General features: G+C 44.1%; 1 protein-coding gene across 1 annotated transcript in view; it reads right to left on the minus strand.

The window, feature by feature from the left end:
- Positions 1 to 14,905, minus strand: part of slc15a2 (solute carrier family 15 member 2) — a 107,028-nt gene that overhangs the window by 46,756 nt on the left and 45,367 nt on the right. Inside the window, exons 10-11 of the mRNA XM_041201225.1 lie at positions 14,183 to 14,269; positions 13,973 to 14,062 (exon numbers count right to left, since the gene is read on the minus strand). Coding sequence (XP_041057159.1) covers positions 13,973 to 14,062; positions 14,183 to 14,269 — 177 coding nt within the window. The remainder of the gene's footprint in view (positions 1 to 13,972; positions 14,063 to 14,182; positions 14,270 to 14,905) is intronic.

Here is a 14,905-nt window from a genome sequence, read left to right on the forward strand (position 1 = left end):
GCAATAAATTCTGGCCTAGCCAGTGACACCTATATACCATGAGTAGATAAAAAAAAAACACTGTTCTGGTTGACCTGGGATAGACTTTCCTTGTGATCTCCTGCAAATCTCCCTCACCCTCCACCACAACATGTCTGGTCGTGGCAACCAGGCCCCCGGTAATATTTGGAAAATTCCGCTGGTCATCACTGCCCTCCCATTACTCAGAATCCCTGACCCTTTAGGCTGTGTAGACATGCGGCTGGGAGCAACCTGGAATGTACCACGCAGAGAACAAGCTGACTAATCGCCAGTCCGTTCCCATTAAGATACAGGCAAGCACAGCAATCTTTAAACTGCACAGTGCAACAAACAACCTGTGCACGGCAAAGAGAAATTACAGGGAATATAGCTTCTGACTTTGTCTATCCTCAATTATTGCTGGAAAGAGTTTTCTGTGGCTCGAGAGCTGAGTTGCTGTTTTCTGAATTTTACCAAGATGACTATGAGAACAATTGTACATTTATATAAATGACTTGGACGAAGTGATCTAAGGAATAGTGGCTAAATTTGCCATGAAGATAGGTAGGAAAGTAAATTGTGAAGAGGATGTAAGGAGGCTACAAAGTGACATAGAAAGGTTAAGTGAGTGGGCAAAGATCTGGCAAATGGAGTATAATGTGAACAAATGTGAAATTGTCCATTTTGGCAGGAAGAATGAAAAAGACGTTTATTATCTAAATGGTGAGAGATTGCAGAGCTCTGAGATTCAGAGGGATCTGGGTGTCCTAGTGCATGACTCACAACAGGTTAGTATGCAGGTCCAGCAGGTAATTAGGAAAGCTAATAGAATGTTATCATTTATTGTGAGGGGAATTGACTACAAAAGTAGGGAGGTTATGCTTCAGTTGTATAGGGCACTGGTGAGACCACATCTGGAGTATTATGTACAGTAATGGTCTCCTTATTTAAAGAAAGATGTAACTGTGTTAGATGCAGCCCCGAGAAGGTTCACTAAACTAATAGCAGGAATGGGTGGGTTGTCTTATGAGGAAAGGTTGGACAGGTTAGGCTTGTATCTGCTGGAGTTTAGAAGGGTAAGAGGTGACTTAATTGAAACCTTTAAGATCCTTAGGGTTCTTGACAGGGTGGATGTGGAGAGGATGTTTCCTCCTGTGGGAGAATCTAGAACCAGGGGTCACTGTTTAGAAATAAGGGGTCGCTCATTTAAGACAGAGATGGGGAGAAATTTTTTCTCTCGGAGGGTTGTGAGTCTTTGGAACTCTCTTCCTCAAAAGGCAGTGGAAGCAGGGTTTTTGAATATTTTTAAGGCAGATGTGGATGGATTCTTGATTAACAATCAAGATTAACAATCAAATGAACAGCGAGAGGTTATCGGGGAGAGGCAGGGATTGTGGGGTTGAGGTTACAATCAGATCAGCCATGATCTCATTGAATGGCGGAGCAGGCTCGAGGGGCTGAGTGGTCTGCTCCTGCCCCTAATTCGTATGTTCATATGTTCGTATGTCTCAAATTTTACATATTGGCAGAGACTAGCCAGAGCATGAATCAAGACCATATTATACCATTCTTTACACACAGCTAGAGCAGAATTTAATGCTTGCACCATTGGGCACATCCACTGGCTGGCAAGTGGGTGGCAGATCCAATGTGGGCATTTCTGGGGGCCCCGTCAGGATTAAATCCTAATCAGGCAGTCTGTTGGCTGCTGTTGGCATTCCTGGCTCCAGCAAAGGGTATTTCCCACCTCAGAGAGCTACCGGTAAATCAAAGATACTGCAGTTAGCCCAAGGCTGAGGATTGCCTATAGAGCCTTGGAACACCGGTAAGTTGAATCCTACCGGTGGCAAGATAAGACTTAAGTGGCTGCTCTCAGCCCTTCCCACGCCAGATTTAATGGGGGGAATCAGGAAGGCGATGGGATTTGCAGGTTATTCTCCTGCACAGGCTTGTGGTGTGCGTGTGTGTGTGTATGTATGTGTGTGTGTATGCATGTTTGTGTATGTATGTATGTGTGTGTGAATGCATGTTTGTATGTTTATGTATGTGTGAGTGTATGCATGTTTGTGTGTGTATATGTGTGTGTATGTATGCATGTTTGCGTGTGTATGTACGTGTGTGTGTATGCATGTTTGTGTGTGTGTGTATGTGTGTGTGTGCTTGTGTATGTATGTTTGTGCACGTGTGTATGCGAATGTGTGTGTATGTTTGCGTATGATTGTGTATGTGTGTGTTTTGTATGTGTGTGTGTGTGCTTATGTATGTTAGTGTTTGTGCATATGATTATGCATGATTGTGTATGTGTGTGGGTGCTGATTTATGTATGTGTGTGTGTGTGTGTCCATGCGTATGCGTTGGCAGTCCCTCCAAGTGAGAAGGATGCTTGCCGTGGGGTACAGCCTGTGACAAGAACATGTGCATTGAGTCTTTTGATGTGGAGAGGCTACTGCCCTGTAGCTATCACATGGTTCTGGCTGATCAAGAGACTCTTACTGCCTGCCATAGGCATATTGGAAGGATTTGCAGATTGATAATCAATCTGTTTGGCCACATATTGAATACACCTTTCATAGCCATAGAGTCCTGGAGAGGGACACAAACCTGGAGCTTCCAGCTCAGAGATAGGGACACTGGAGAGTGCATTTCATCTCAACAGAGCTAAATTCTTGTGAGGAAAATAAATAAGCAATGTAGAAGAAACATAAATATTGGCTATGAGTGTTATGGGAGGTAAAGGGTATTATTGCTGAAAAAAGAGACAGGTCGAAGCTTTTTGTCATGCACTCATCAGGACACTTTGCATGAATACCAATATAAGGGGAAAACAACAATTTATACTGCATGAGAAGAGAGCGCTGATTGGTTGGCAAGTGGACTCTAATTGGTAGAGGCGTGTGTGCATATGTATGTATGTGTGTGTGTGTGTGTCTATGTGTATGTACGTTTGTGTATGTGACTGACATTTAACTGCCAAGCATTTTGAAATTTAAGCCAGGCAGCTTGACCCTGATTGGTCAGCATTGCCCTGAGGAATGAGTCAACAAATGGCTGTCACTTATTTTGTTTAGCTGAAACAGGTGTAATGTGTGTAAATGTTCTTTCTGGCAGCTAGATATAATAAAACACAGGGTCCTGATCTCTGCAGACATGGCAATCAGGGTCAAGCTGCCTGGTTTAAATTTCAAGCACTGCTTGGCAGTTAACTGTCAGTCACCATCACTGGTGCATTCTCCATGGCAATGCCTCCACCAATCAGAGTCCATTTGCCAACCAGTCAGCACTCTCTTCTCAATAATTGTTATTTTCCCCTTATACTGGTATTCTTGCAAAGTGTCCTGATGAGTGCAAAATCAAAAACTTTGACATGTCTCTTTTTACAGCAATACTCAAGTCCTGCACTACCAAATGACTATTTGTATACCTGAGATAACAAAGACCAAATTTGGGATATCAACAACATAGTTCGACTGACAGGTAAGAGCAGGTAAGCTATCTATCGCATTTCTCCAAGTGTGTATTAAACCCAAGGTTGTGCCAGTTTTCATTTCTAAATGTATTGATAATGCTAAAGTGAGTCCCACAATCGAGCAAGCGTGAATGCGAGATGAGGTTGAACAGATTGGTAATAGGGTTACTAATTTACACTGTGTCCTACACTACACTTAGTTGGAGGTGCACGCATTTCTTTCATTATTTGATTTGATCCATTTATGCCACTATGTTGCTTCAACAGTTGACCGCCCCATAAACTGTATCTGTTTGAAACACGTCTATACCATAAATTCACTTAAGCAGAAGTGGTTTGGCAATGCAATTAACGACACCACTAAACATGTAACAAATCTCTCTGACCACATACTCTCAGAAAACGAGGAGTTTGTTCTTGCGCATGGTTTCAATTTTGGTGTGCCTTCATCCCAAATCAAACGGGAAGAGGTATTTGTTGAGTTTGAACTCCTCTACTCTCAACTATCCTGCCACAAACCAGCGTCCACTGAAGGCACAGAATACTTGAAAGTGTGCCTCGCTGATCTAGTACACGCATATTGCAGGACTCCGAATGACCTGGCTGACTTTCACATACAACGTGAATGTCTTACAGCGTGCGAGGCCTTAAGGCTAACCCGGACAGTAAACCTGACAAAGGGACGAGAATAGCCATCCTTAACAAGCGTGACTATATTACCAAAATGTATGCCATTCTTAATATGTCCATATTCATATCCATTGGACCTGCTGCTCAACATGACCAGACAGCCTTGCTTGAAAGTAAACTAAAAAACACGCTTGCTGCACTTGTGTAAGAGCGGTGAGCTACCACGTGATATATATGACAGGTTCGGGCTCTCACAGGGTTTGCTATGTCCACATATGTATGGGCTGTCCAAGACCCATGAAAGTGATGTCCCTTTATGCCCTATTTTATCTATGGCCGGTTCTGCATAACATGAATTGGCCAAATGGTTGGGCGAATTGTTACAACCAGTTCTGAGCAAGTTTTCCACATACATGGTGAAGGACTCCTTCACATTTGCGAAGACCATACAGGACTTGCATATCAATAGCGATGCTGTGTCTGTGTGCTCTTTTGACACTGCTAGCCTATTTACTAAGGTTCCACTTAAGGAAGCCATTGATATTTGCGCTGCAGCACTATATCATGGTGATCTAGACCTGCTGCCATTGCGTGAATCAGTATTCATTGAACTTATAAATTTGGCAACTTGCACAGCTGAGTTCAGTTTTAATGACACCATATATGTCCAAATGATAGTGTTGCCATGGGATCCCCTCCAGGCCCAGCTCTCACAAACACCTTTGTTGGGTTCTATGAGAAACGTGCCTGTGATGGGATGACATCTAATCTCCTACCCCTCGCATATTTCTGATACGTGGACGATGCGCTCACTATATTTAAATCCACAGCTGCATGTACCAATTTCCTTACATGTCTTAATGGGCTCCATCCTGTGCTCAAATTCACCTATGAAATGGAGCAGTCAAATGAACTCCCCTTCCTTGACATACTGGTTGAGAAATCTGCCAGAGTATTCTCTATCATGGTCTATTGCAAGCCTACCTTCACTGGTCAATACATGCATTGGGATTGCTACATTCCACACGCTATAAAATTGGTCTTGTAAATAGGGCCTGAGCCGGTTGCTTACCATGCAAGTTTGATGCTGAAATAGGGGCATCAAAGGCATCCTGCAGGATAATGGCTACCCTGATCAGACCATTACACGCTGTATATCACGCAAATTCATGAACAGGCCTAAGGCCGTCATTTTCAGCCCTGAAAAGTGCCCAGATTACCCTGGAAGGGTCAGGTATCTCAAATTTTTGAGCAACAAGTGAAGCCAGCTGTTTCAGGCTACTGCTATGCAGCAGCAACATGAGTGGCATTCACCACTAACAGGATACTGCCGTCAAGCCAAAAAGACATTCTGCCTATCACCCAAATGAGTAATGTGGTGTATGAATTTCAGTGGAGGTGTGATGCTAGGTATGTAGGCCGTAGGTACCAAAGACCAGAGGATCGTATCAAACAGCATGTCCTGGCCACTGTTCGCAATGGGCAGGGTACAGACCGTACCGAACCAGCCCGTGCTTGCAAAACTCAAAACACAGTGTCCAACATTAGGTATGATTCTGTGATCAGACAACATTTGCTAAGTAATGCTCAGTATGCTAAGAATAACGCTGACAGCCAACTTAACATTGTCAGTCAGGCTTGCAGTGCTTGCTGCACATATTAATACACAGGACCCTGTTCACTGCAGTCAGAAAGAACATGTGCACACATTACACCTGTTTCAGCTAAACAAAATAAGTGACAACCATTTGCTGACTCATTCCTCAGGGACCAATCAGTTCCTCAGGGGTCAATCATTGGCCTTGACCAATCAGGGTCAAGCTGCCTGGTTTAAATTTCAAACAAGGCTTGGCAGTTAGCTATTAGCCACCATCACTGATGCATTCTCCATGGCAATGCCTCTACCAACCAGAGTCTATTTGCCAACCAGTCAGTAGTCTCTCATACAGGATAAATTGTTGTTTCCCCCTTATATTGGTATTCATGCAAAGAAAAGCTTCAATATGTCTCTTTTCTCAGCAATATTCAAGTTCTGTACTACCAAAAGGCTAAAGAGCATTATATCTGTTTAAAGGGTCGTTGCCTGTTTAAAGACTCAATGTTCTGGACGAATAACTTCAGCATGATTCAAAAGACTTCAGGGCCTTGGACTCCTTTCAGTTCAGGTCAGTCACTGGAAACCAGCACTACAGTCTAACATTTTAAAGTTACACCTTCATTGCCTGTTCTTCTCGTCACAAAGCAAAATACAGCTGCAAAGTAGCACTGACAACCTGCAGGACACCTTAGGAAATAATATCACTTTGTTCCTGTCAGACTTTCTATGGGATAAGACCTGACATTGCACCACAGGGGGATGGCACACAGGACGGCAGCCTATTTTACATGGCTCCTGATCAACATCAACAGAAATGAGAATCAGGAAAGATGTAAAACGGGCAGCTGATTCACTATTATCCGTATTACTCTGTTGTTCAAAGTCAAGATCTACTCGGTGAGCATCAATCTTCCTTGTACAACTTAATTGGTGCGTGGCACCTTTAAACTCTTGGTGCAATAGCTCACAAACAGAACAGAACAAGGCCTGGGTGGTATAAGACCATAAGACAGAGGAGCAGAAATTAGGCCAATCGGCCCATCGAGTCTACTCAAGACTGATAAGTTTCTCAACCCCATTCTCACGCCTTCTCCCTGTAACCTTCGATTCCCTTACCAATCAAGAACCTGTCTATCTCAGTCTTAAATACACTCAATGACCTGGCCTCCACAGCCTTCTGTGGCAATGAATTCCATAGATTCACCACTCTCTGGCTAAAGAAGTTTCTCCTCATCTCTGTTCTAAAAGGTCTTCCCTTTACTCTGAGGCTATGCCCTCAGGTCTTAGTTTCTCCTACTAATGGAAACATCTCCCCCATGTCCACTCTATCCAGGATTTTCAGTATTCTGTAAGTTTCAATCAGATCCCTCCCTCATCCTTCTAAACTCCATCGAGTATAGACCCAGAGTCCTCAAACATTCCTCATATGTTAAGCCTTTCATTCCTGGGATCATTTTCATGAACCTCTTCTGAACCCTCTCCAGGGCCAGCACATCCTGCCTGAGATATGGGGCCCAAAATTGCTCACAGTATTCTAAATATGGTCTGACCAGAGCCTTATGAAGCCTCAGCAGCACATCCCTACTTTTATATTCTAGTCCTCTAGAAATAAATGCCAACATTGCATTTGCCTTCCTAACTACTGACTCAACCTGCAAGTTAACCTTAAGAGAATCCTGGAGTAGGACTCCCAAGTCACTTTGCACTCCAGATTTCTGAATTCTCTCCCCATTTAGAAAATAGTCTATGCCTCTATTCTTCCTACCAAAGTGCATGACCTCACACTTCCCCACATTGTATTCCATCTGCCACTTCTTTGCCTATTCTCCTAACCTGTCCAAATCCTTCTGCAGCCTCCCCGACTCCTCAATACTACCTGCCCCTCCACCCATCTTTGTATCATCTGCCAACTGAGCCAACTCAGTTCCTTCATCTAGATCATTAATGTATAAAGTGAAAAGTTGTGGTCCCAACACTGACCCCTGCGGAACTCCACTAGTCACCGGCCACCATCCTGAGAAGGACCCCCTTATCCCCACTCTCTGCCCCCTGCCAGACAGCCAATCTTCTATCCATGCTGGTACCTTGTCTCTAACACCATGGGCTCTTATCTTACTGAGCAGCCTCCTGTGCGGCACCTTGTCAAAGGCCTTCTGGAAGTCCAAGTAGATAACATCAATTGGCTCTCCTTTGTCTAACCTACTTGTTACCTCCTCAAAGAATTCTAACAGATTTGTCAGGCATGACCTCCCCTTGATGAAACTATGCTGACTTTGCCCGATTTTACCATGCATTTCCAAGTATTCTGAAATCTCATCCTTAATAATGGAGCCTAAAATCTTACCAACGACTGAGGTCAGGCTAATCGGCTGTAATTTCCCAACTTTTGTCTCACACCCTTCTTAAGCAAGGGGGTTACATTAGTGATTTTCCAGTCATCTGGGACCCTCCCTGACTCCAGTGATTCCTGAAAAATCACCACTAACGCCTCCACTATCTCTTCAGCTATCTCCTTCCGAACTTTGGGGTGTAATCCATCTGATCCAGGTGATTTATCCATCTTCAAACCTTTCGGTTTTCCTAGCACCTTCTCCTTGGTAATGGCCACTATACTCACCTCTGCCCCCCGACTCTCTTGAACTTTGGGGCTGTCACTCGTGTCTTCCACCGTGAAGACTGACGCAAAGTACCTATTCAGTTCCTCCGCCGTTTCTTTGTTCCCCACTACTACTTCTCCAGCGTCATTTTCCAGTGGCCCAATGTCCACTTTTGCCTCTCTCTTATCCTTTATATATCAAAAAAAATTCTTGCAATCTTCTTTTATATTACTTGCTAGTTTACCCTCATATTTAATCTTCTCCCTCCTTATTTCTTTTTTAGTTGTCCTCTGTTGGTCTTTGTAGGCTTCCCAATCCCCTGGTTTCCCACTGCTCTTTGCCGCGTTGTATGCTTTCTCTTTAGCTTTTATGCTGTCCCTGACTTCCCTTGTCAGCCATGGTTGCCTCGTCCTCCCTTTAGTATGCTTCTTCTTCCTAGGGATGAATTTTTGCCATGTCTCCCAAATTACTCCCAGAAACTCCTGCCATTGCTGTTCCACTGTCTTTCCTGCTAGGCTCATCTCCCAGTCAATTCTGGCCAGCTCCTCCCTCATGCCTCTGTCGTTGCCTTTATTCAACTGTAATACCGTTACATATGATTCCAGCTTTTTCCTCTCAAATTGCAGGGTAAATTCTATCATATTATGGTCACTTCCTCCTAAGGGTTCCTTCACCTTAAGCTCCTTTATCAAATCTGCCTCATTACACATCACTAAATCTAGAATTGCCTGTTCCCTAGTGGGCTCCACCACAAGCTGCTCCAAAAAGCCATCTCGTAGACATTCCACAAATTCCTTTTCTTGGGATCCACTACCAACCTGATTTTCCCAGTCTACCTGCATATTGAAATCCCCCATGATCACTGTAACCCTGCCTTTCTTACACACCTTTTCTATCTCCTTGTGTATCTTGTGCCCCACATCCTGACTACTGTTCAGAGGCCTGTACATAACTCCCATTATGGTTTTTTTACCTTTGCGGTTCCTCAACTCTACCCACACAGATTCTACATCATCTGACCCTACATCATTTCTTCCTATTGATTTAATTTCATTTCTTACTAACAAAGCAATCCCACCCCCTCTGCCAACCTGCCTGTCTTTTCGATAGGACGTATATCCTTGGATATTTAGCTCCCAGTCCTGATCCCCTTGCAGCCATGTCTCTGTGATGCCCACCACATCATACCTGCCGATTTCAATCTGCGCCACAAGCTCATTTACCTTATTTCGTATACTGCGTGCATTCAGATACAACACCTTCAGTCCTGTATTTCCCGTCCCCTTTCTCATTGTCGTCCCTTTATCTGATGTGCTTGCAGTTAGATTCCTAGCCCTTTCCAAACACTCTGTCCTATTTTGTGTTCTGGAGACTTTAATAGCCTCTCCTGGGCTCTCTTTTCTTTTCTGTTTTTTCATAATTTTCCATGAAGTTGAATCCACCCCCCCACACGCTAACCTACTGCTTTGTTTCCCATTAGTCATGCTTCTTGGAGTTTTACCCTTCCCTCCCCCCCACCACTTTCTAGTTTAAAGTCCTGTTGACCACCCTATTTACCCTTTTCGCTAGAACATTGGTCCCAGATCGGTTCAGGTGGAGACCGTCCCAACGGTACAGATCCCTCCTGTTCCAATACTGATGCCAGTGCCTCACGAAATGGAACCCCTCTTTCCCACACCACTCCTTTAGCCACGTGTTTACTTCCCTTAGTCTCATGTCCCTATGCCAATTTGCACGTGGCTCGGGTAGTAATGTGGAGATTATAACCCTTGAGGACCTGTTCGTTAATTTAGTTCCTAGTTCCTGATAATCTCCAAACAGATCCTCTTTCCTAGTCTTACCTATGTTATTTGTCCCAACGTGGACCACAACAACTGGATCCACCACCTCCCTCTCCAATATCCTTTCAAGCCAGTCAGAGATGTCTCTCACCCTGGCACCAGGCAGGCAACATACCATGCGGGACTCTCGATCCTGCTTACAAAGGAAGCTATCAATTCCCCTAATTATAGAATTCCCTACAACTACCACTTATCTTTTTGCTCCCCCCTCTTGAATGGCCTCCTGTACCACGGTGCTGTGGTCAGCTGGCTCATCCTCCCTACAGCCCTCTTCCTCATCCATACAGGGAACAAGTACCTCGTACCTGTTAGGCAAGGTCAAGAGCTGAGGCTCCTCTATTCCTGAACACAGGATCCCTCTACCTGCCTCACTTGCAGTCACACCCTGCTGACCTTGACCATTGTCTGGACTTGAGGTGTGACCACCTCCTGATACAAAGCATCCAGGTAACTCTCCCCCTCCCGGATGTGCCGCAGAGTCCGGAGCTCGGACTCCAGCTCATCAATTCTGAGCCGGAGTTCCTCCAGCAACCAACACTTGCTGCAGATGTGGTCACTGCGGCTCGCAATAGGATCTGCCAGCTCCCACATCATACAACTACAGCACATCACCCGCCCAGCCATCTCTACTTAGATAATTAATATATTAATTAGCTTTGCATTGTTTTTTTTCAAATTTGTTGCAGATTTCCTACCAACCAATCAGGTCACAGCTTTCATGTGACATCACTTTTTCAGTTTTGGCTTCAGTTACTCTGTGCCCCGAGGTCAGCGCTCCGGTTCTTCTCCCTCCAAGTCTACTCCCTAGAGACAAGGCCATGAATCCCCGAGGTAAGCTAGATTTATACTCACCGCTCCGGTGCTCCTCCCCCGAGTCTGCTCCCTGGAGACAAGGCCACAAATCCCCAAGGTAAGCTGGATTTATACTCACCACTCCAGTGCTCCTCCCTGGAGACAAGGTCACGAATCCCCGAGGTAAGCTAGATTTATACTCACTGCTCCAGTGCTCTTCCCTCCGAGTCTGCTCCCAGGATTACTCACCAATCAGCTGCTTTTTCTTTAAAAGCCACTTTCAGAAGAGTGTCCTTCACAGGTCTGGTGCACTCCTGAAGGCACTGCCTCTTCCTCTCTCCTTTTTTTTTAGGTTTGAGGAGGAGGGAGGGATGGAAACACTACAGCAATGTAATGCTTGGGGCTAATCTGTTCTTTGACAGTGGGTCCTCCTCGATTCCCTCCTGAGTCACGGTGGCTGTGATTACTTCTCCCAGAATGCTTCAGTCACTTCTCACCAGCGCCCTCTGTTGGATGCCCTTCCTCCTGTTGTGTGCAAGAGTCCTTTTCCTTGGTTCCCTCCTGAGTCGCGGTGGCTGCGATGACTTCTCCCAGAATGCTTCAGTCACTTGCTAGCAGCGCCCTCTGTTGTATATTCCAGGCTGCTGCGCAACCATGCACATGCTCAGTTTAGCGAAAATGTTGATAGCTGTTTCCAAAGGGTCATTGAACTAGACCCCCATTGACGTGAATTACATAGAATCAGTTGCATAGAAACGGGCATTTGACCTAACTGGTCTATGCTGACATTTATGTTCCACTCAAGGCTCCTCCTACTTTACTTCATCTCAACCTATTGACGTATCCTTCTATTCTTTTCTTCCTCATGTACTTATTCAGATTCTTCTTAAATGCAGGTTGTCGATTTAATAACTTTAACAATGCAGAGCTGGATTCGAGGCTGAAGGGGTGAAAATTTCACCAGATGAATAAGGCCTATCAGCTCATCTTAATTCAGCTTTCAAAAAGAACGACCTACAATCCTCTTATTGAGCCACCCAACAATGATTCAAAGCCCCTCACCTCTACTACTCTTCTGGGAACTCTAATCAATGTGATGATTGACCAAAGATCAAGGGAGTAGATGATGTCAAGAAAACAAGAAATTTTAATACTTTTCTTCTTGTAATAACCCTGGCACATTTTCTTATGTACTGGAAATTCAGGCTGTAATTGGATTAAGAGCTAGAGTGACAGCAAGAGTCTGAAGTCAACAGTAAGAAGTCATTTTGCCACGTTAATGAACCAAGAAGAACTTCAATCAGAGTTTTCCACAAAGCAATACAGGAATAATTTGAATCGAGATGCTTTAGTTCAAAGGGGGCTATATGCAGGTTGTAAAGAGGCATAAGGAACTGAGGTAAAGATAGGGTAAGTTTGTTTTTGCAAGCCTAAGCGTTAAAGTACAGCACGATTCAATCAATTCTGGGAAGAAGGCATTTCTGAAGAGGCCGGCTGAAATAATAGAGAGATCAAAGGGGTCTCTAAATGCATTAAGGGAAATACTGAAACCTAGCTGCTTAGATCTCCCAGAAGACAGCAAGGTAGCTGGTTAGAACTCCCAAAGACAGTGTGAACAAGGCCAGGCTGAAAGAAGCTGTTGCTATCAGCCTCAGAAGACTGTCCAAGGAAAAAGCACTGTGTGGTAAAATTACTGGACTTCTTTAGATTTTCAATCTATAAGGATAGTTGCTGAACAGAAAAGGGAAGGCTAACTCGGAGGATAGTTAAGTTTAGATTTCTGGGACTGTTTTAAAGTACTGTTTACTTTGTGAAACATTCTTGTGTTTAAGTGCAATTATGTTTTTTTCCTTTATTCTTTTAAGAAATGTTTACTATAAAATCATCACAAGTATTCGTGGAAATCATTTCCTGATTTCAGAACCACTCCGCATACTATATATAAATTGCAAAAAACATTTTGATGGCTGTTTCAAGTTTCCCTCTGGGATTTGAGTAGCTCGGCATTTACCATCCACCATGCCCATAACACTGAGGAGAACTTTTCTTCACTCAAAGAGTTGGCGGCTTCTCAAAGGTTTTACCTGAAAAGACGGTGGAAGCCGACTCCATAACTAAATTTGAATGGGAGTGGGACAGCTTGCTGAGGATGGGGAACTTACAGGACTACGGATAAAAAGCGGAGCTGTGGGAATAAGCATGATTGACTGCTCTTTCAAAGCACTGGCACACAGGCATGATGAGTCAAATAGCCTCCTTCCCTACTGTAAATTTCTATGATTCTAATGATCACTCATGTGAAACGGCTGGAGTTTAGAAGAGGCAGACGCAACATGATTGAAACATCTAAGATCCTGAGGGATCTTGACAGGGTGGATATGGAGAGGATGTTTCCTCTTATGGGAGAATCTAGAACTGGCATCGCTCTTCTAGTGGTCGTCCATTTAAGACACAGAGGAGGAGAATTTTTTTCTCTCAGGGTCGTACGTCTTTGGAATCCTCTTTCTCAAAGGGTGGTGGAAGCAGATTTTTTGAATATTTTTAAGGCAGAGCTAGATAGTTTCTTGATAAGCAAGGGGGTGAAAGGCTATCGGGGATAGTTGGGAATGTGGGGTTGAGATTACAATCAGATGAGCCACGATCTTATTGAAAGGTGGACCAGGCTCAAGGGGCCGAGTGGCCTATGCCTGCTCTTAATTCGTATGTTCGTATGAAGCTAATTTTCCAGACATCTGTCCTCCATTTGTACTTCCCTCTTGGAAAAATGGTGCCTCCTTCTTGCACAGCCTTGGTTTACCATGAAGTCACGTTCTAGGTTTATCATGCTTGTACTGTCCATTACCATATACATTTTTATAAGTTGTCTCCTCAGTGGTCTTCCAATCAAGCAAAAGAGCCCAAGTTTCTCAAATCTACGCTCACAGTTCAGGCTTGTGGAACACAGATTCCTTTAAGATATTGAACTGTAGCTTCAACTCCTCTTAAAGGGCCAGAGCAGCTGACTTCATGTTGACACCCAGCGTGAACCCCAGATGAGAAAGTTCTTTACCTGTTGGTCAAACAACGCCCAGAACATTGGAAGAGGAAGGTAAAGGAACAGGACTCGGGTAACCATCTTAATTTCTTCGATAAGCTCTTTCTGTTAGAAATAAATATTTACAAATTGAGTAAGGGAACCCTCTATTTTTGTAAATAGGATTATTTCAAAAATACATACACTAAAGTATTCAAAGAATTCAACAAAAGAGTTTCACATAACTGGATACTTCTCTCTTGCCCAGTCAAGCCAATGTTCCCTCTTTGGATATTTTTTGCCACGATGTCTCCAACGATTGACTAATGAAAACTGTAAGAAAAGACAATTCTTTTTAAAATATAGCCCTGGAGTGAACTTTTAGTCAGGAAATAACCCAAGGATTCATGACAATATACCCATCAAGTTAGGCTGCTCACAAACCTGGGAATTGTCAGGTTCCCTGAATATACCTTTTTTTTAAAGAATAATTTTCTGACACATAAAACACACACACACACACAGACACACACAGACACACACACATACACACACACACAGACAGACAGACACAGACACACACACATACACACACACATAGACAGACACAGACACACACACAGAAAGACAGACACAGACACACAGACACACACACAGACAGACAGACAGACACAGACACACACAGACAGACAGACACACACACACACAAGACACAGACACACACACAGACACAGACACACAGATAGACACACACGGACAGACACACAGACCCCCTCCCCCACCCCACTCACACCCCCACCTACCCTCACCACCCCTACCCTCACCACCAACCCCCACCCCACCCACCCCCGCCCCACCACCCTGGTGCTGAATCCAGGAACATCACAGAGAAATAGTTATTCATGTGTCAGGGTTTTTCGAGCACAAATAGTCATAAATTTGCAGAATGATACAGCACAGAGTGAGGTC

The sequence above is a fragment of the Carcharodon carcharias genome, chromosome 12, assembly GCF_017639515.1.
Source record: "Carcharodon carcharias isolate sCarCar2 chromosome 12, sCarCar2.pri, whole genome shotgun sequence".
Classification (NCBI taxonomy): Eukaryota; Metazoa; Chordata; class Chondrichthyes; order Lamniformes; family Lamnidae; genus Carcharodon; species Carcharodon carcharias.